The sequence below is a fragment of the Equus asinus genome, chromosome 23 (genome assembly GCF_041296235.1).
Source record: "Equus asinus isolate D_3611 breed Donkey chromosome 23, EquAss-T2T_v2, whole genome shotgun sequence".
Lineage (NCBI taxonomy): Eukaryota > Metazoa > Chordata > Mammalia > Perissodactyla > Equidae > Equus > Equus asinus.
The window spans coordinates 33,196,995-33,218,854 of NC_091812.1; the positions used below are offsets into that span (position 1 = coordinate 33,196,995).

The 21,860-nt window shown below is 33.1% G+C and overlaps 1 protein-coding gene across 6 annotated transcripts in view; it reads right to left on the reverse strand.

The window, feature by feature from the left end:
• The window catches only part of SMC5 (structural maintenance of chromosomes 5), an 84,204-nt gene that overhangs the window by 55,518 nt on the left and 6,826 nt on the right, over positions 1-21,860 (reverse strand). For all 6 annotated transcript variants that reach the window (XR_001398836.3, XR_011497330.1, XM_014845996.3 and 3 more), the window contains exons 2-6: positions 21,704-21,845; positions 13,752-13,804; positions 4,382-4,544; positions 2,730-2,864; positions 1,267-1,407 (exon numbers count right to left, since the gene is read on the reverse strand). Coding sequence is in view for 4 of the 6 variants with exons in the window: in XM_014845996.3 (XP_014701482.3) it covers positions 1,267-1,407; positions 2,730-2,864; positions 4,382-4,544; positions 13,752-13,804; positions 21,704-21,845 (634 nt within the window). In the remaining 2 variants the exon portion in view is untranslated. The remainder of the gene's footprint in view (positions 1-1,266; positions 1,408-2,729; positions 2,865-4,381; positions 4,545-13,751; positions 13,805-21,703; positions 21,846-21,860) is intronic.

Genomic DNA, 21,860 nt, shown 5'->3' on the forward strand with positions numbered 1-21,860 from the left:
AAGACTATTTTGACATCCTTTTGGCAATCTATTAACATAAAATCTGTCCTCTGAAACAACTTCAGAAAGAGTAAACACTAACATAATGATTCACTAAGAATCTTGATTGATACTCACAGAGCATTCACCTCTATCACTAAGCTGGACTCTCTGACTTCCATCTCTTCCTGTTTCTAAAACTTATACCCTAATGGCTACTAAAATGAGGTTGTCCTCTAGTCTCCCAATAAAGAAGAGACACAAGAATGTATCAAGAAGCAAAAGAAACTGTTACGAAAAAAAACACAACAAAAGGAAAATGGGTCAAAAAGAAGTATGCCAATGAAAATGATGCTTGTCATGTCAGAGGAATTAATAAATATTTGCTAAAAAAAACAAGTGCAGTGCTAAGAGAGCATATAGTAAGAATGAAGGGATGAAGAGAAAAGAACACAAACATTAGCATAAATCGAAAAAAAGGAAAAAAGTTGAAATCAATCTTAGGGGAAACGAAAGACTTTAGAAGACAAAGATAAATTAGGTTCAAGAATAATGAATAAAGGAAAAATGTAATCAAAACAAACTGAAGAAAGAAAAAAGTTTAAGAATAATGGAATTATGGGACAGGGTAGGGTAAAGTGGGGGTGGGAGAAGGCAACAAACATAGCCACTTATTTTTCTAATCTAATAATTATTTCCATCCTAACCTTGGAACAAACATTATAAAACTGTTTTATTTCGTCGCAGCTATTGTAAAGTAATGCATTGAGGGAAGTGAATCTTTGGCCCAAACTGTGGTCTTAAATAATAAAACATATATCATGCAGTGATCAGAAAGAAAACAGTTGCCTCAGTAAACTTATAACGCATATGAGTAGAAGATTCCAGTTAATATTCTTCAGCTACATCTGTAGCTGAAGTCAATATCAGTGGCACACTCCAAGCAAATTCTCAGTGACCTGAGAACAAAGATTTAATTTTTACACGTGCGAATATTTTTAGTTCATTAACATTTTATAAAACAAAACTATATGTTGAGGACTCAAATCTGGAAGAATTAAGAGCACAGGCTTAATCAAGTGTTATTTGTTATATAATAATAATAATAACAGCACAGCTATATGACAATAAAAAGTAAGAAAGATAAATTTTATTATGTATGATATATAAAGGAAAAATAAACAAAAGCGCTAATTTGAATTACTATTCAAACTAATTAATGTCTTCTTTATAACTTTTCCGCTACTTAAAGAATTACTATTTTTGCCTCTAATAACTAAGACTTACCACCCATGGCCTTTTTGCTTCAAGCATCTCAATCAAATCTAAATGTCGCTTACGTTCATAGAACCTCTCCACATCTTGTTTATATCTTTCATTCCTCTGAATCATTTTCTCCAGATATTCAGTTTTCTCTTTGCATGAGGTCTAAAATAAATATTTAATAATTAGTTTAACTGAAAAAAGACAACAGGTCAAATCTTTTAATAAAAAATGTACAATGCTAGCAAAATTTCACAATAAAGAATTCCATAGGAGTTCTTAAGAACTGTGTAAAACTAACGTGCACACCTGAGTTCCTGCCTAGGCTCGACAATCTATTAATCACAGGGCTGTGAGGGAGGCCTCCCACCTCTCTGAGCCTGGACTCTTCTTGCTTAAAGCAAGAGAGATACCTGCCCCATTCCCCTCCAGGGTGGAAGCACTTCAACTTACTGCAGATGAAAGTTCAACAGAAGCTATACCATGACATACAAGTCAAGGTAGTATGATTATGATTATGTTATGTAGCATGTTATGAAGGCCCATGGGCTTAAGGAAATGAGATAGGGGAAAGCTAAAATTCAGCCTTTATATTGCGAATTAACAAATGCAAATACACAGTGAGAACCTAGCAGAATACGTGCTTGTTTGCTTTCAGAGGATGGCAGGTAGTTTCCATGAGGGTTTCAGAGGGGAATATTAGATTGTTTGATGTGGGGAAGCCTAAAAGGACTGACGGAGTATCTGAAGTATGACAAAATAATTACAACTCTTTTGGTCATTCACTCTGAATAAGTATAACAAACATATTAAATTATAAAACATATTATCAAGTATGATAGAGTTTAAGAGAAAGCATTTGTTCACAAGATTTCTTATTACAAAAATTTACTGAATTTATTTTAGTTGCTGAGATGTGGAAAATGATTCATTAAATAAAACACCTTTTCAAATGATATGCTATAAAAGGACATCTTAATTTATATGTTTATTAAAGGTGACAATAAAAATTCAACACTGCAACTAACTGTATAGTTCTCTTAAAGTCTACCCTCATGCAACTGAAAAAATATGAGAACTGGTTCAACAGAGACATTATATTAACAGCTACATTGGTACCTGCTGCATTACCAAAAGCCTTACAGAGTGCCTGGCACATGGTAGGTGTTTAACAAATACTGAAAGAATAAAATAATAATAATGAAACTTCCTGAGAAAAAAAAATACTTTATAATTCTATTATTGGTTCCTTAGAAATTCAATTAATAACATCTATTTAACAAAACAATAGTCAATGTTTTCAAACTTTACATTATCGTATCCATTCTCACTTTTTGTCACCTAATTTAATTAATGTCAGCAATAGAATCCTGGGTGAAAAAAATCACAAAGATATGAATTCACTCAACGAATCAGAACTACTTCCACATTTTGAGACACAGAAATCAATGAGGGACAAAAAAAATGAGTTATCTATTTATAAATACCTCTAGTTGTTTTTCTTTCTCCCTGAAGTTTTTAAGTTCACAGTGGTATCTGTGCATTTCTGGAGGACCAATTGACTTCTCAGTAGCTTCAAGGAGTTCAATTTTACTGAGTTTAGCAAATTCTCCAACTTTATCCTAGAGCACAAAACTTAAATATCAGCAACTATCATCATTTATAAATATCTTCAAAACATATTTCACTCAATGAAATGTCAAGATGAAACTCATTTACAAAAAAATGTATTTTGAGAAGTAAATTTTAATATATACCCTGTCCTTTCATATATTACTCTTTAAAATAATAAAGATAAACTTAGGGTATAAACTGTCATCTGCCTGAGAATGTTTAAAAAATGTCTGTCAGTATTTCCAGGTTGAAATGTTTATATACACATAATAAAGAGTTTGGAAATAAAAAAAAATAGTCCCCTGGATTGAAATGATCATTATCTACCACACATCAGCTGGAATGTTAAAAGTTAAAAAAAAATGTCAGGGATCGGCCCCATGGCGGAGTAAAGTTTGTGCGCTCTGTTTGGGTGGCCCAGGGTTTCATGGTTCAGATCCTGGGGGCGGACATGGCACTACTCATCAGGCTATGCTGAGACAGCATCCCACATGGCACAACTAGAGAGACTTACAACCAGAATATACAACTATGTACTGGGGGACTTTGGGGAAAAGAATTGGGAGAGAGGGGGGAAGAAGACTGGCAACAAATCTTAGCTCAGGTGCCAATCTTTAAAAAAAAAAAAGTCTGACTTCAGCTGATAAATGCTTTCAAACTTTTATTTTTATTTAATTTGGACATATGTAATCAAATCATCGTTTCTGAGGAAAGAAAATGAACTATAATTCAGTCACCAGATGGCATTCAGTGACAAATTTAAAAGGTATTTGACTTTAATATTGAACATGCATTATCAGCATAACAGTATTATAAAATTGTTTTTTATTTTATTTTTTTTGCTGAGGAAGATAAGCCCTGAGTTAACATCTGTTGCCAATCTTTCCCCTTTGCTTGAGGAAAATTCACCCTGAGCTAACATCTGTGCCAATCTTCCTCTATTTTGTATGTGGGTCACCATCACAGCATGGCTGCCAACAAGTGGTGTAGGTCCGCACCAGGGAACTGAACCCAGGCTGCCAAAGTGGAGCATGCTGAACTTAACCACTAGGCCACGGGGCTGGCCCCCAAGATGTTTTATTTTTATTAAACAAACTTAAAATATAACAAGATTTTTAGAAGGCACACCTACAGACTTAAGAGTTTTAGTATATCAAATATTTTACATAAATACACTGATTAAGAAGTTGTTTATTGAAATTTTAAAAGCCTACAAATGGAAGCACATAGCTATTCAAGCTACTCTCTGAACTTAAAAATAATATAACTTTATTTCCTTTACAATACTCTGTAACTTGGACTTTTTAATTGAAATTTTTCAAATTACCACAAATTAATAAGACCATGCTATAAGAGATGAGACACTACATTTTACAAAGAACTATTAGTGATTATTGACTGCTATTGCTCAGCTTAAATAATAACCATTACAATATCTCTTGAAAAGAATTTACATTCTCATATAGCATAAAAAGGAAACATTATGTACAAAATTTACCCATCTTTACATCTAATTCTCACATACCTGAGGTAAAAACTGGCAAAGATTGCCCACTTGAATATTTAAGGCTGCAACTTGCTCTTCTACTACTTTCTGGGTTGTAGATTTTTTGTTGATAAACCAAAAGGACTGATTTTTTGCCACATCAATCTCACGGGTGATTACAAGATTTCCAGAAGTTCTGAACCTAGTTAAAAAATAATTTTAATAATAATTTCCCAAATTCTCTTGTACCAAAAGTTGCCAGATAGGAGCATTATAATTTTGATTCCTTTTGATTTTTTGGCCCCTCCAAAGAAGGAAACCTTGACATTTTATGAGTAATAATACATAATTGACCACATGTAAGTTACTACTCTTTCAACATTCAAAATTATTTAAACTGTTAAAGTAACATTAAAACAAATGCCAATACTAATTCCCAAACACTGCCAGAGGATTTCCATATCTGGAGTTATTCTTTAATCATTATCCTATTCTCTAATCACATGTGCTGACTGCATCATGTGGCTAAAATGAACATTCAACAGTAGAGAATCTGAAAGAAGGGTAGTTACTTATTTCTTGCTTCTAGAAGTACTACTGCTCCACACCTACCATCTGTTCATCGATCTTCTTCTTTGGGAATCAGGAGCATGTGGTACAAAGATAAATTATTGGTATCCAATAGCTAAATGACAATGATAATTTGTAAATGTTGTATATATAGATTATACCGTAATAAGAACACTTCAAACAGTAAAAATTTTAAGACTTAAAAAAAGTAGTTTAAATTTTCATTTCCAGCAGAATGACTAATAAAGTACCCTTTTTGATACTCTTGCTATAAACTAAAAAAATAATAAAATATTAAAATATCTTCATAAATGCATTTATGAGTTAGCAGGAAAGTAAGGAATTCTGGCCAAAATCCCAGTGCAGGCAGAAATCCAGAAATGGAAAAATGAAATCAGCTTTCACTCTGAGGGCACTTAGCCAACCAGGCAACCTTGCCCATTCATTTTCATGATCTCCTGGGAGAGGGGAGCTGCAGACAAAGCCCAGAGCTGCCCAAAGTGGAGAGTCTAATAGAAACCATCCCCAAAATGCTATATGCTCAGTATAAGGGAACCAGAAATACTCCATCACCACCATCACCACTAGAGACAGTAGGTAAATTGCCTTGAACTATGAAACAAACAAAAATACTCCCCTAAGAGTTACTAACCACAAGTCAGTCTCAAACACATTTATATCTTGAAGTTACATGACATACCTAAGGAGGTTCAAAAATTCTCAAACTGAGAATTCTATATATTTTGACACTAGATTGAAAGTATCCTCCATTGGTCTATGACAGAAGCTAATAAAAACTTCCTCCACAGGAATCTACCTTTATCCTCAAAGAATTAACATAGATAAAGTTCAAAGAGAAAGGAGCAGCTCACTGGAAACACACACACACAAACAAACAAACCATCAAGAGTAAGTACTAGCAAAAAAAGCAAAGCAAAATCACATTGGAATCAATGGACTCAAGTATAAAATAGGTATGTTTACTACATTTTAAGAAATAGAAGATTGAAAATATAAGCAAACAAGCAGATCTGAAAAAGAACCAAAGAGAAATGATCTAGAATGCAGCACAGAAACATAATAAAAAATACGAAAGATGTTAAGAGACATGGATGACTGAGTAAGAAAGCCTAAACCTGTGTAGTTAAGAGTTCTAGAACAGAGACAGAGAATGGGTCAGTGGCGATGTTTGAAGAGATAATAGATAAGAATTTTCCAAACCATAGATTTAAAAAGCTCATTAAATCCCAAGCAAAATAAATAAATAAACAAATCCACACCTAAATAAATGATGTGACGTGACACTATAAAACACCAAAAACAGAGATACCATCTCAAAATCCTGAGAAAAAGAATTATTATCAAAGAGACTAAGATTAGATTCACATTAGAAGACAATGAATTATACTTTGCATGTGCTGAGAAAAGACCTATCAATGTAGAACTTGATATCTACCAAATATCCTTCAAGATTTAGGGCAAATTAATATCTTCTGAGACAAAAACTGAGTGCTCCACTAGAAGATCTTCATTAAAGGAAACTTCAAAGAATGTCCTCTGGCAGAACAAAGATCTCAGGGAAGAGCAGAAACGCAAGAAAGGATCAAAAGCAAGGCAAACAAAATATGTGGGCTAAGTCTAAATACTGACAGTATAAATTAATAATAGTTGTTATGTCTTGTTTAAAAAACAAGATAGAATTAAAACAGCATAGGAGTTCTGAGAAGTTATCAAAAGCACTCCAAGGTCTTTATTCAATAGGAAGACAGAGATATTTAATTCAGTCTAGACACTATTTATGTTAAAAATTTTAACAACCACTAAAACAAGAGAAGAATGCATAATTTCCAAAACAATAAAGAAAAATTGACTAAAAAAATCCAATGAAGGTAAGAGAGAAAAGAAATATTGAAAAGTGGGACAAATAAAAAGTACAGAATAAGGCAGTACAAATAAGTACAAACAAGTACAAACATATAAGTAATTACAATAAATGTAAATGGAATATATGTATCATTTAAAAAGACTATATAAAAAACAATACCCAGCTATACTTGTTTAAATGAGATACAAAAGACACAAAAAATTTTAATTAAATGAATGAAAAAAGATAACTAGGAAAATACTTAAAAAGAAAGCTGCTAACTACATTAATGGCAAATTAAATAGATTCTAAGGCAAAAAGACTTAGAAGATAAAGAAGTCAGTACAAAACAATAAAAAATCCAATCCACTAGGAGGCTAGAACAATTTGAATCTTAGCTGCAACTAATAATACATAAAGAAAAAATTGACAGGAGAGGGGTAAATGACAAATCTACACAGAGGGATAGTGTAGTACACTTTTCTCAGTAATTAAGGAATTGATCTGACAACTGAAATCATCAAAAATGTAGAAGATTTCACAATATAATTAATAAGCTTGAACTAAAGGACAAATACAGACTACTGCACATACAACAGCAGAACACTCATTCTTTCAACCAAACAAGTAACAATTACAAAAGCTCACTACAAAAAGTAAGCCTCAACAAGTTTCAAAGGGCCAGTTACATAAGGACCATACACACATATACACACACACACACACACACACACACACATTTTTACCACACTACTATCAAAGTGGAAATCAATATTAAAATATAACAAGAAAATCACTACATAAAAATTTGAAACAACTTCTAATTACGAACTCATAAAGGAAATCGAAGAAAATACTCAGAATTGAAAAACAGGAAAATACTATATACAAAAATGGGGGAATGGAGCTAAAAGCAATACTGAGAGGGAAATTTTTAACTCTAACACTTAAGGAAAAACAAACAACGAAAATTAGTACAATAAATATCCATTTCAAGAAATTAGAAAAAGCAAAAGAAACCAAAAGTTTAAAGAAGAATTAGTAGAGGTAAGAATAGAAATTAATGAAATAGTGTGGTTAAGTTCATGTACTCCACTTTGGGGGCTCAGAGTTTGCCGGGTTTTGATATTGGGCACGGACCTATGCACAGCCCATCAAGCCATGTTGTGGCAGCATCCTCCACAGAAGAACTAGAATGACCTACAACTAGGAGATACAACTATGTACTGGCGCTTTGGGGAGAAGGAAAAAAGAGCAAGATTGGCAACAGATGTTAGCTCAGGGCCAATCTTCTTCACCAAAAAAAAAAAAAACCAACCCCACAAATAACACTAAGCTTCCTCGAGTCTCTGTGGTATTATCACCCATACCACTGTGTCTCTTAAAAGAAAAAGGAAAGAAATTAATGTAATAGAAAACCATGATATAAGACAGAAACAACAATGCAAAAGTTAATTCATTGAGAAAGACTAATAAAACTGACAAATCAATTTTTCCAAATCAAGGAAAAGAAACATGAATGAAAGAGGGGACTACAACTACAAAAGATATTTAGATAATATACATACAATATAATACGATAAACATATTTTAGGCCAATAAAATTAAAAACTAAGAAAAATTTAGAAAAGTATAAATTACCACGATTCAAGAAGAAATAGAAAAACTAAATAATTTCATTACCATTAAATAAATTAAATCTATAGTTAAAATATTAAAAGAAAAAACTCTAAGGCCCAGATGATTTTACCAGTAAGTTTAACCAAATATTTAAACAACAAATACTTCACAAAATACAGACGTAAAAATCCGAAATGAAACATTAGAAAACCAAATCTAGCAATGTATCCAAAAAATTATAAGCATACTGCGTTTATTCTAAGAATGCAAAATTGGGTGAACATCAGGAAATTAATTGATTTATCAATTAAAATAATATGATCAATTCAATACATGCTGATAAAATTAATTTGCTTTTCATAATTAAAAGCACACCCAATAAGGAACAGAAGGGAATATCCCCGATCAAATTGGGGATAAAGTCAAACCCTACAATCTGAGTGGAGGATTCCAAAATCTACAATAAATATTTCACTTCACTCCAGCCAGAATAACATTTTTCTATTCCTCAGAAACAACAAACTTAATTCCACCTATGATCCTTTGCACAAACTATTCTCTCTGCCTGGAATACTCTACTCCCAGTTCTTCTTAAGGTTGGCTCCTTTTCATAATTCAGTTCTCAGCTCACAAATATTCTCAACAGGCCTTTCCTGAATATTCAATAGGAATAAATAAAAGCACCAGCGCCCCCAAACCTTGTCAAGGCCCAAGATGAGCTAACGTAATTAGGTTCTTTGTTCTCACTTTACTTGACCTATCAGCAGCATCAGACACACCTTACTCCCTCCTCCTCAAACTACTGAAAGCATTGCATTCCAGCTAGTACACGCTTTTGACTCACTAGCAAATTCTTCTCAGTTTTCTTTCCAAGTTCTTCCTACGTTCAGCCTCTAAATGCTGCAGTGCAACAGGGTTTAGTTCCTAGACTTCTTTCCTTCATCTCTATCTTCTTCCTTGGTGATTTCATCCACCCTACTGACAACTCCCCAAATGCATTATCTTCGGCCCACACTTCTCTCCTCAAGTCAGGTTTATATACGTAAATGCCCATTGAACATATCTACCTGAATGTCTACTGGGCATCTCAAACTTTACCCTATGTTTTTTTGACTCTCAAAAGCATTTGTTTCTGTTGTTGGTATATTTTTACATCTTAACATTTCTGAAATAAGGATGCACATTTCAAACTGTGTCAGTTAAATTGGAAGCTACATTTTAAAAGTGGTGGCATCTTAATTTAATGACATATGATTTATTCCAAAACAAACTTCTGATCTCACCCCCAAATCTCCTGTAGGAGCTTTCTCTACCTCAGTTAACAGAAACTCCACTCTTAAGCATGTCAGACACTTTGCAGTCCTTCTCGATGCCTCTCTTTCTTCCATACTCTGTATCCAATTGGAGAGCAAATCCCAAGCGATCTTCATCTCTCTTACGGTTATTACATTAGTCGCTTAACTGATATCCTTGCTTTTGCCTCTGTTCTCTTACAGTCTAGTTTTCACATGGCAACTTAAATGATCTAGTTAAAATTTAAGTTAGATCATGCCACTCCTCTGCCCAAATCCTGGTGGCTTCATATCTCATTTAAAATAAATGCAAAGTTTTTATATTGGCCTACAAGACCCTAAGAGCTGGCTCCCTGATATTTTCAGACCGTATCTTTTATTACTTTCCTGTTCAACCTAATCCAGTCACATTGGGTGCACTTCAGAGTCTTAGCATTTGCAGGCTCCTCTACCTGAAATGCTGTTTCCCCAAATATCTCCATGTTCATCCCCCACTCTCTTTCATATCTTTGCTCAAATACTACTTTCTCAGTGAGAACTTTCCTGATCATCCTATTTAATATTGTAAACTCCACTCTGGCACTCCCTATCCTCCTCTGTTGCTTTATTTTTTTTACAAAGCACTTATCACCATCTAATATAAAACATACTTAACCTATTTATTTATCTGTCCCCCAACCTCATGCCCCAACCACAAATTCCATGACAACAGAATGCTGTACCCCCCAACATATAGGTATTCAATGAATATTTGAAAAATGACTGCGTAAATGTATGCCAGAGATTACTCTATCCACCATTCCGCTCAAAGAGTACGTGGCCAGTTAATGCATTTGTTCAACAGCAATAGCAATTTCTTCAACTAATGATGAGGTGCTTTTTGTTGGGTACTCTCAAGGCAATGTGGACCCTAGTGGAACAAGTGACCACAATGTAACCATGCTAAGACTGGGGAAAGGGAAACCTTCCCTTGTCCCAGACTTGTTAACAGAACTCTGGTTAGTAGTCACTGTTTAGACTATCAGAGCTAGTAGCTACTGCATACCAAGAAGTTTACCTCTTTAGATAACTAAGAAAACAACTAGGCCTTGGGGATTCCGAGGAGAAAGTCAGGAGTGTTTAAGACCTGCAACCACCCACAATGGACTTTTACTCCCTCTGTATTTATAAATATACCTGGCTTAATATATTTGTTTCACTTTCAATACCTAAGAAACCACTGTGGTCAATCAATGGTACCAAGGCTAACCCAAGAGTATCTTTGGCAATTATTTTTTTTTAATAGAGAGATAGTTTACTTATCAGATAATTCATCATTTTAAAGTGTATAAATTCAATGTTTTTCTTATTGTGGTAAAATATACATAATATAAAATTTACCATTTTAACCATTTTTAGGTGTACGGTTGAAAGAATATGTGTATCAACAATGGTTTTTAATATATTCATAGGATTGTACATCCATCACCACCACAATTCCAGAATATTTTCATCACTCAAAAAAGGAGCTCATAGCTGTTAAGCGGTCACTCCCCATTCTCTCCTCCCCTTATTCCCCAGAAAGCACTATTTTCTGACTCTATGGATTTGCATATTCTGGACATTTCATTTAAATGGTCATACAATATGCAGTCTTTAGTGCCTGGCTTCTTTCACTAAGCATAATGCCTTCAAGGCTCACCCACGTTGTAGGATCTATCAGGACTTCACCTCTTTTTAAGACTGCATAATATGTCATTGTATGGATTATCACATTTTGTTTAGCCACTTATCGGATGATGGACACTTGGGTTATTCATAATTTTTTACTATCAAAATTAGAAAAAAGCTAATTTTGTGAAAATGAGTAAACTTTCTCTAGAATAGTAACTGGATCAAAGAATATTTATATTTAAAATCTGATAGATACTGCCAAATAGGATATACTGCCCACAATCCCACAAAAAGTACATCACAGGATCCACTTCCCTATACCTTCATAATACTGATTTTTAATTTTTTTTTAGTGAGGAAGATTGGCCCTGAGCTAACACCTGTTGCCAATCTTCCTCTTTTTGCTTGAGGAAGATTGTCACTGAGCTAACATCTGTGCCCACCTTCCAGTATTTCTTGTCTGTGAGATGCTGCCACAGCATGGCTTGATGAGTGATGTAGGTCCACATCCAGGATCTGAATCCTCAAACCCTGGGCCACTGAAGCAGAGCACGCTGAACTTAACCACTGCCCACTGGGCCAACCCCTGAATTTCATTTTTAAACTTTTCTACGCTGAGGGAAAAAAAATCCTCATTCTGATTTCCTTGATAACTAGTGAAGTGTAGCCTCTTTTTATATTTGTTGGCCATTTGCTTTACTTTGTGTTAAATTTCTTTGCTTATTTTCTATTAAGCTATTTATAATTTTTACTGACTTGCATGAGATATTGGTATTTTAGTAATTTTAAGATGTGTACATGTTATCTGTGCTGAAAATGTTTTCTCCCATCGGTCATTCATTTTTTACTACGGTACCATTATTTTTAGCTGAATTTTTATGGAACCTAAATTTCCCATCCTCCTTTTGATGGTTACTGGGTATCCTGTTCTGCTTAGAAAGGCCTTCCTCTTTCCTAAGATTTAAAAAATATTCTACATTTTTTCTATTATTTTCAAAGTTACATATTTTTTCACTAAATCTTTGACACATCTAGATTTTACTTATGTATGGAGGTTTGATAAAACTCTAAATTTGTTTTAAAAAATTAATAGCCAATTATTTCAACTCCATTTGAGTAATTTATACCTCACACTTAAACTGCCTCATTTACAATAAATTAAATTCTCATATACAAGTAGATCTGTTCCTTTTTTCTCCATTTTGCTGCTCTAATTTTCTGCACCAACACCGTACTATCAATGGCTTTATAGTACACTTCAACATCCAGTACACAAATATCTTATTCATGATTCTGCTTTTTTCAAAATTTTCTTGGGTTTTCTGCCACATTTATTCTTCCAGATGAACTTTAGAATCAACTTGTAAACTTACCTGTTGAGACTCTCGTTGGAATTGTATCAAATTTATACATTAATTTGGAAAGGGTTGACATGTTAATAATGATAGTACCTTTATGTTTCTAGGAATACAATACGCTTTTCCATTTACTCAGGTCTTGGTTTTATATCCTTCAGTAAAATACTATCATTATATTTTAATAAGTTGAGTATAGTTTCTTGTTTTCTTTTTACTTCCATGTGTATTTCTCTTCTCTACATAAATAAAAAATTTCCCAACAATTTTTGAGTAAAAAGATTATTTCCTCATATCCTATAAATCACAGGACTATCAGATAATCTTTAAGAGCTATTTTAGCTCAAAAATTCCAAAAAGTAACACTCTCTAAAAATCATCTAAACAATGTGCATATTCATGTATAAAAGATTGAAAGCATATACACCAAGGATAGTCAACTGGTTTCATCTTGTATTAACTCTGATCCATCAGAAATGGCTGCCAATAGTGGAGAAGTGACAACATTCTAGGCTTCAGAGAAAAGAATACCATAATGAATTATTGATTTCTATCATGAGGGAGGGAACAGAAAATGATGATGTAAGTGCCAAGTATTTGCCATACATGAGATTCACCAACTATTAACAGTGGTTATTTCTAGAAGTAGAATTACGGGAAGAAGGGCTTCACTTTCAACTTTATACACTTCTATACTGTTTGCATTTTTTTAACAAGCAAGTATTACTTTCAAATTCAACAAAAAAATATTAGACATCTTAAATTTGTAAACACTGCAACTTAATGAATATTTAACAGTGGCATATTTCTACTTAATTATCTCATAAACTTATAATTTACTTAAGAATTTTTCAAAAAGAAAATTCTTACAATTTAGGTTTTAAAAGATGCATTAAAAGAAACTTACTTGTCTGAATAAAGTATTCTTTAAATATTATTTCCAATATTTATGCCATAATACTATATATTGTTCTTTCCTAAAGTCATCAGGGAAGCATGACCAAAAACTAAGAAATTATACAGGGAAAAGTGGTTTCAGCACTTTTAACACTTACAATTCAATTTCAACCATGCCTTTGGAACATCCTCTCTTCACAAAAAAGCCAACCTAAGACATAAAAAAGACAACGTGAGCTGTACGGTGACATTCCCAGGTTAACAATAAGAGATTTAGCAAAGTCATTATTATTTTTCAGATCAAGATTCTTTCAGTAACTACTTTGTATATCCATTCCCATCAGTTTCTAAAGTTATCCTTCCCAGATTTGGGCCCCTCCATTGTTTCCACACACAAATAACAATAGTAATATTAGTTACCATTTACTGAATCTTCTATGTGCCAGAGAGCCTCTTAGAAAGCTCATGACAAAGGCCATAAGTGGTACAGAGCAAGGATCTGAACCCAGGATATCTGGCTCCAGAGCCTGTGTACTTAGCCTCTATACCAAACACACGCTCAAAAGGAGAAAAAACCATTAGGAAAATAGGTCCCACAGGCATGCGCTGCATAAGGTTTTGGTCAACGATGGAGCACATACAACAGTGGTCCCATAAGATTAGTACTATATAGCCTAGATGTATAATAGGTTACACCACCTAGGTTTGTGCAAGTACACTCTATGATGTTCACGCAACAATGAAATTGACTAATGATGCATTTCTCAGAACACATCCACGTTATTAAGCGACGCATGAATGCAATCATAAAGCACTATACCAAATCTCCTTATTACCACTGGAGACTTCTATAAAGTTGCACAGATTAAATATTATTAACAACTACTCTAATATTACCCACTACAATTTACATAGTAAAATAGACATATCTGAGCTAGTTTCTATATGTACATGAGCATAAGCATGAAAACAGATCCTGGGTCTAAAAAAATCTGACTGGATCTTAAATCAGGCCATAAGTAAGTAATACTAAAAAAAGTGGGAAATACACCTTGCAAATAATTAGCTTTCTAATAGTGGTAACGGCAGTGATGATAACAATTATAACCACAACAGCTAACATTTATTAAGCATTACTGTATGCTGCTGTGCTAAGCACCTTATATATAAGTTTCTCACTTAATACTCATGAGCAACCTTATGAGGGATATATTACATCCATTTTATAGATGATGAAGCAGAGGCCCAGAAAGATAAAAAAGAAAGCCTGTTCTTGTAATGAGAAAGTACAACCTAATGACGAAGAGTAGAGGCTTTAACATACACTGTCTAGGTCCAAATCTCAACTCTGCCACACATAAGTTGTTTGACCTTGACCAGGTTACTTAACCTCTGTTTCAAGTTCTTCATATATAGGGAAAACAATGGCATTTGTATAGGAGCAGTATCTGCTCATTAGCTTGCAACAATTAAAATACTTGGTACCAATCAGAAGAAAACACAAATCAGGAGGCAGTTTTTATTATATAGTATCCATACAGGTGGTACGCAGGTGGTACAGAACATGCTTGTGTTAAATTTTCATTTTAGCATTTAAATAAAAATAGAATATTAAAAATATTTTTGCTGAGAACTTGGGCATCCCCCAAACACATTTGTGGATAACCCAAAGGTCTGAAATCTGTCATCTAACAAACACTGCACTTCACAGCCTCTGTAAAGAAACCTACCACTCAAGGAAGAGAAGAGATGCATCTTCTTTATGACAAAAGAAATGGGAAGACTGGTGAAAATTGTTACAGCCCAATCCACTCTGACTGTACAGTCCCTGGAGTACAATCCAGCAGACCATTACAGAAAGATAAAGACTTAATAAATGATTTCTGACAATTAAAAAACTTTATATTAATATTTATAAAAATCTGACTCTGTCCTTGGAAGGTATCCACTCTAACCTCTTTATCTTTGAAATAAAGAAAAACTAAGGTCCTCACAATTTACTAAGGTCACAAAGCTAATTAGTAATAATAAAGCAGTATCTTTTCTATTTCACAAATGCACCTATATGGCATTAAAAAAAAATTGAATAGGTTTATTTATAATCTTAAGGGGTATATGCTTCAGTCTTGTAACTTTATATTAAATTTTAAGCCTAGCTAAGAAACTTGTAATATCATTTTGATAATATTGTGATATTCATAACAGTTTTAGAAAAATAAAAGAATCATTTCAAGTTTTAAAAATATTTTACAATAGGGTAAAAACTCAACTCTTTCTTTTCACAATATGTTTTTATGTGAAATATATACCAAATAGCATATATATATATATGTACATGAAGTACATACAAACTTCATGTACTGTTTAATGAATAATAAAACCACATATCTACCTCCAATTTAAGGAACTGAACATTATCAACATCAGACCTTCCTATCTGACATTCCTTGGGTAACTCACCCCCATTGCATCCTTCTCTCTCCTCAACAAATGTAATCTATAAACCGACTTGTTGGTCCTTCTTTTGCTTTTATTTTTACTATATACATATATTATCTCTAAACATTAAATATGTTTTTGACCATTCCATAAATAAATTCACATTACATGTAGTCTTCCAAGATGGCATTTTCCCTTAAAATTATGTTTTTGAGATGTAACCAATGAGCTAAGGTTTATTTTCACTGCCATATAACATTCAATTTTCTTTGGCTATACCGGAATTTACTGTAAACAATACTGCCAGAAATATTTCCATAATTTCACCTAGTATAAATGTATATGAGCTTACTAGGGTATCTAGGAGCAGAACTTTTGAGTAACTAGTAAATCTACAGATTTACTAGGTAATGCCATATCATTTTTCCAAGGAGGTTGTACAAATTTATATTCCCATCAAAAATACATCAGAGTTCCCATTGCTCAGTAAGTGCCTTATAAGCACACAGCACTGCCAGAATTTTTGTGAGTCTGACGAATATATCCTACCAGTGTTAACTTGCATTTCTCTGATAATTAACGAGGTTGTGTGTCTTTTCATATATTTACTGGGTGTCTGGGTTGCTTCTTCTGTGAGACATCTGAGCATATCTTTTGCCCATTTTTCTTCTGAGTTGTTACTGTTTTCCTTATTATATAGTCTAGATACTGCTGTTTTGTTATATGTGTTATATATACCTTCTCCCAATTTGAGGATGGTCTTTTCTCTGCAAAGTGTCTTTTGAAAAACAAAAGTTTCTTAATTGTATTACAGCTGAATTTATCAATATTTTCCTTTTCGGTCTATACTTTTATTTAAGAAATTTTTCTTTAACCTTGAGTCACAAAGATATTCTCCTCTATTACCTATATCTGCCAAAAACTTTCTGGTCAATCGTATTCAGATCTTCAATCCACCTGGAATTGATTTTTGCTAAAGTGTAAGAATAGGGCTCAATTTCATTTTTTCCTATACAGATAACAAATCGTCTCAGTACTATTTATCCAACTTTTCCCCACTCATCTACAATGTCAATTCTGTCATAAATCAACTTTCTATTAATGATGGCTTTATATCTGGACTCTTTTGTGTCACATCACACTGGTCTATCGTGTATTTCTACACCAACACCAAAATGTCTTAATTTACTATAACTTCATATTACAAGTTTTGATAACTGGTAGGCCAAGATTTCCCATTTTGTTCTATTTCTTTAGAAGTATCTTAGCTATTCTTGGCCCCTTGTTCTTCCATCTAAATTTCACAACTAGCTTTAATCTGTTATATACAGCATTGGGATTTTGACTGGAATGACAGTGAATATGTAAATCAATGTGAGGAATGACATTTTTATATTAGGTCTTCTTGCCCATTAATATAGTGCATCTCTCATTTACCCAAACTTTAACATTTTTAAATACAATTTTATAATTTCTGCATATATAGGTCTTACATATCTTTTGTTAATTTATTGCTATGTAACTTGTACTTTCACTGCTATTATAAACGGTATCCATTTCTAATTGCATTTTCTGTTCATTTTTAGTGTATAGAAATGCAATGGATTTTTGTTATATAACATTATATCTAGCAATCTGATAAATTCCTATATTGATTCATCAGAAGGCCTATCTGGAGTTTCCTTTGTGGTTTTTACTCAGACACTCACATAATGTGTGAATGAGTTTTCTTTCTTTCCAACTCATCTTTTCTGTCTTACTTTACCTTCTACCTAGAACTTCCAGTACAAAGTTGAATACTAGTAACAGTAGGTAACCTCAACTTGTTCCTTAACTTGCTGTACATTTTCATAGGTATCTTTTATGAAATTAAGAAAGGTCCCTTACAGTCCTAATTTGCTAAGAGTTTTAAATCTTAAATTACTGTGGAATTTAATTGAATGCTTTTTCTCTATTTGGACGATCATGCAGTTCTTCTTTAAAATGTGATGTATTATGTTAATTTTTTTCTAGTGTTGAATCAATCTCTCATTCCTTGAATAAATTCAATTTGGGCAGGATGTATTATGCAAATTACATATTATTAGACACAGCATGCTAAAGTTTCTCTTTTCGAGATTTTTGCTTCTATACTCATGAGACTGGCTTGTAATTTTCTCATTCTATCCCTGACTGATTTCGGAATCTAGAGTCATCATCTCTGTAAAATAGGAAATTATTGCTGCTAGAACTAATCCATAGTTGTTGTTGTCTGATGTGCTCTAGGAGAAAAAATGTAACATGATTTATCTTTTCTACTTAGAGTCAGTTTTGATAATTTACAATAGTCGTAGAAATCTATATATTTACAACTTTTTAAAAATTTAAACTTTATTGGCATTATTTAAAAAAAGTTAAACTTTATTATGATGTTCATAATATGCTCTCATATTCTTTTAAACTTCTGCTGCATTCTGGTAATGATCCAGTGGTAGTATTTAGGGCAGTTCAGGAATATTCTGATTCTCCTTCAAGCCTATAGTTGGATTGCACTTGCTCATTATCTCTGATGCAAGGTGACTTGCTTTGTCCAATGAAATGTGGGTGGAACATCTATGTGTCACTTTTTAGAGGAAATTTTAACAGCCAGTTCCCTTCCCTAAGGTGGCAATCATGGAAGTATGTATTGAAATGAAGACTCCATCAGCCTAAATACTTAAGTGACCACAAAGGGCCTACACTGGATAAGTAGCAAGAGTAAGAATTAATCCTGTGTATTTTTAAACCACTTAAAATTTTAGGGTTGTCTGGATCACAATATAATGTATCTTAACTATTAGTTTTTTCATTCCTTATATTTTTTTCTTCTTTTCTCCCCACTGCCTTTATCTTCTCAGAAGTTACTGATTTCATTAGTCTTTTTGAAAAGCAATTTTTGGTTTTGTGGTCCCTATGTATCACTGCTTATTATTTTATTTATTTTGCTTATTATTTTCTGCTCTTATTTTTCAATTCTATTAAGATGTCTTCTTTGACCTATGTGTAATATAGAAGTATACTTTTCATTCTGAACAAATGGGAAATTTTTAGTTATCTTTTTGTTACTATTTTTATCTCGATAGCACTGTGGTCAGAGAATATGGTCTGTGTCGTACCAATTCTTTGATATTTTTTCATACTTGCTTAATGGCTCACTATATGGTTAATTTTTAGAAATGTTCCATTTGTGCTTAAAAAGAATGTGCGCTCTCCAACTGGTGACTGCGGTGTTTACAACATGTCCATTTGTTCAACATGTTGCTCATATCTTCTGTATTCTTACTAATTTTTCATGATTAATCTACCGATTACTGATAGCTCTCCTACTATGATTACGGATCTGTTAACTTCTTATTAAGGGTTCTGCAATTTTGCTTACATATTTTGGAGCAAGATTATGTGAATTCAAGTTGAGAACTAAATTATCTTCTTGCTGAACTGAACTTTTCATCAGTATTTAACAACTATCTTTATCTCTAAAACTACTTTTTAAATTCTATTTTTCCTGGTATTAATTCAGCTACATCTACTTTCTTTTATATATTTGCCTAGTATGTATTTTTTCATCCTTTTACTTTCAACTTTTCTGTAGCCTTTTACTTTCAATATGCTTGTAAACAAAAGAGAATTGAACTTTATCTACTCTAACAGACTTTCTCATTTAACAAGAATTTAGACCATTTATAATTATTGTGACTATATTTGCATGTATTTCTACCATCTTATTTTACATTTTTTAATGATCTTATTTTCTGTATTGCTGTTTCTTTTCTCCTCCTCCTTTCTCAAGATCCCTTCTGGGTTGTTTGGGTAGTGGCTGTTTTTTCCTTCAGTTTTCTCATTCTACTTTTTTACCTCTCTTGTTTGAGAATTATGTAGTTAAATTTTCTTAGTGGCTTATCCTAGAAATTTTAACATGCATATTTAACTTAATAAACTCTGAAGTTAGCCAATTACCTTAACTTCCTCTCAACATTACAAATCCATAGAATATTTTAACTCTGATCACTTTCTTCTTGCTGCCCAAGAAGGACAAGTTAGTTCTATCTTGTTTGATTGAAACTTCACAAATTAGACATCAGTATTATTTTATACAGTTTGCATATAATTTCCCTATATGTTTATTTTACCATGTTTTTGCTCACCATTTCTTCTTCTATCTCAGACTTTCCTTCTGGGATCATTTTCCTTTCTCCTAAATTATATACTTTCAAAGATTCTTTAGTGAGGATTTCAGGTTTTATTCTTTTTTTTTTTTTCCTGTGCTCCCATTCTGAGAACATATTACTACTGTGTTTAGTATCCTGGAATTCACTACAATGTGTCTACTTGTGTATGTTTTTCATTTATCCTGCACAGGATACATTAGGATTCTTGAATCTGAGGATTCAAGTTTTTCAACATATCTGGAAAATTCTTAGTCATTCTTTTTTCACATATTGCCTCTTCCTCAGTCCATTATCTCCCTTTGCAGATACTTATATGTATATTGGATTATCTTTCTTTACCATGTCTCAACTTTGATTTTATATTTTTTGCTCTCTAACTCTATATTGCATTTTAAGAAAATTTTTCAAGTATTTTAGTTCAGAAATTCTCTTCTCAAATGTGTCTGCTTTGTTGTTTTACCCATCCGCCAACTTTCTCTAAGTAATATATTTTTATTGAAGTTCTGATTCTTTTTCAAATTTACCTGATTTTTTGTTACTTATTCCTTTGTTATACCTGTTACTTTATTTCCTTAAATAAATTAAATCTTCCTAGTTTACATTCTACATCTACAAGCTTTGTAGTTCTGATTGTGCAGTCTGCTGATTTTGTTAGCTCTTATTTTTGGTGATTTATTTCCCCTATCTTTTGTGATTTTTTAGGTACGGATTCACGAATTTCTTGGGACTTTATGTCAGAATCCTTTTGAGGACTGGATTGAAGGTATTTTCCTTCATATGCTTTGCATTTGCTTCTGCCAGGGGCCTGGAAATATTACTAACTGGGACTGCTTTAAACTAAAATTACAATTTATGATATTTAGGCCACATAGGGAATACGAATTCTGGCCCCAAACACGTGTTAAGGTTTGTGGTTAGGAATTCTTTGGAAGATTCTCTTTTTATCTCCACTGCATTCTGAGCTAACAATGAGATAAGTAAGTAACCCACTTTCTCATTCTGTGATGTTGTTTTTTCTGTTACACACAATATTTGTCTTCTAGTTTCATCTTCTAATCCTTCCCCATCTTCAGGACCCCAATCCTGTGCAACCAATTCAAAGCCAAGTTATAGGGTGGAAGGTGAGCAAATTCTCCTCGGGAAACAACTGAAGAGCTTGCTTATGTCTTCAGATTCAGACTATTTTGTTCTGCCCTTGGTAAATTTACTTCACCTTTCCACAAGTCCAGCAATACATTTAAAAAGATATATTTTACATCATTTCTAAGATTGCAGGTGTTAAGTACTTGGAGAATTCCCTAGGTATACAGTCCAAAATACTTCTAGAAATGGCAATCTCCCAGCGTCTCCACTTGCCAACTTCATTCTTTATATTCAAGCACTACACATTTGCTATACCCAAGCAACTGAGAAACAGAAACTGATCTGCTACTAAAAGCAATTCACAGCTTTGAATTTTTTTAAAAAGCACTATGTTAACTCACCTTATCTGCCCGTCCCATGAAAGCAGGTTTGCCTGCTAGTCCAAGGCAAATGGCACACACGATGCTGGACTTCCCTGTTCCATTAGCTCCAATAATCATATTCAAGTGGGGTCCAGGAGCTACTTCACAGACATCATATGTTCTGAATTATAAAGAA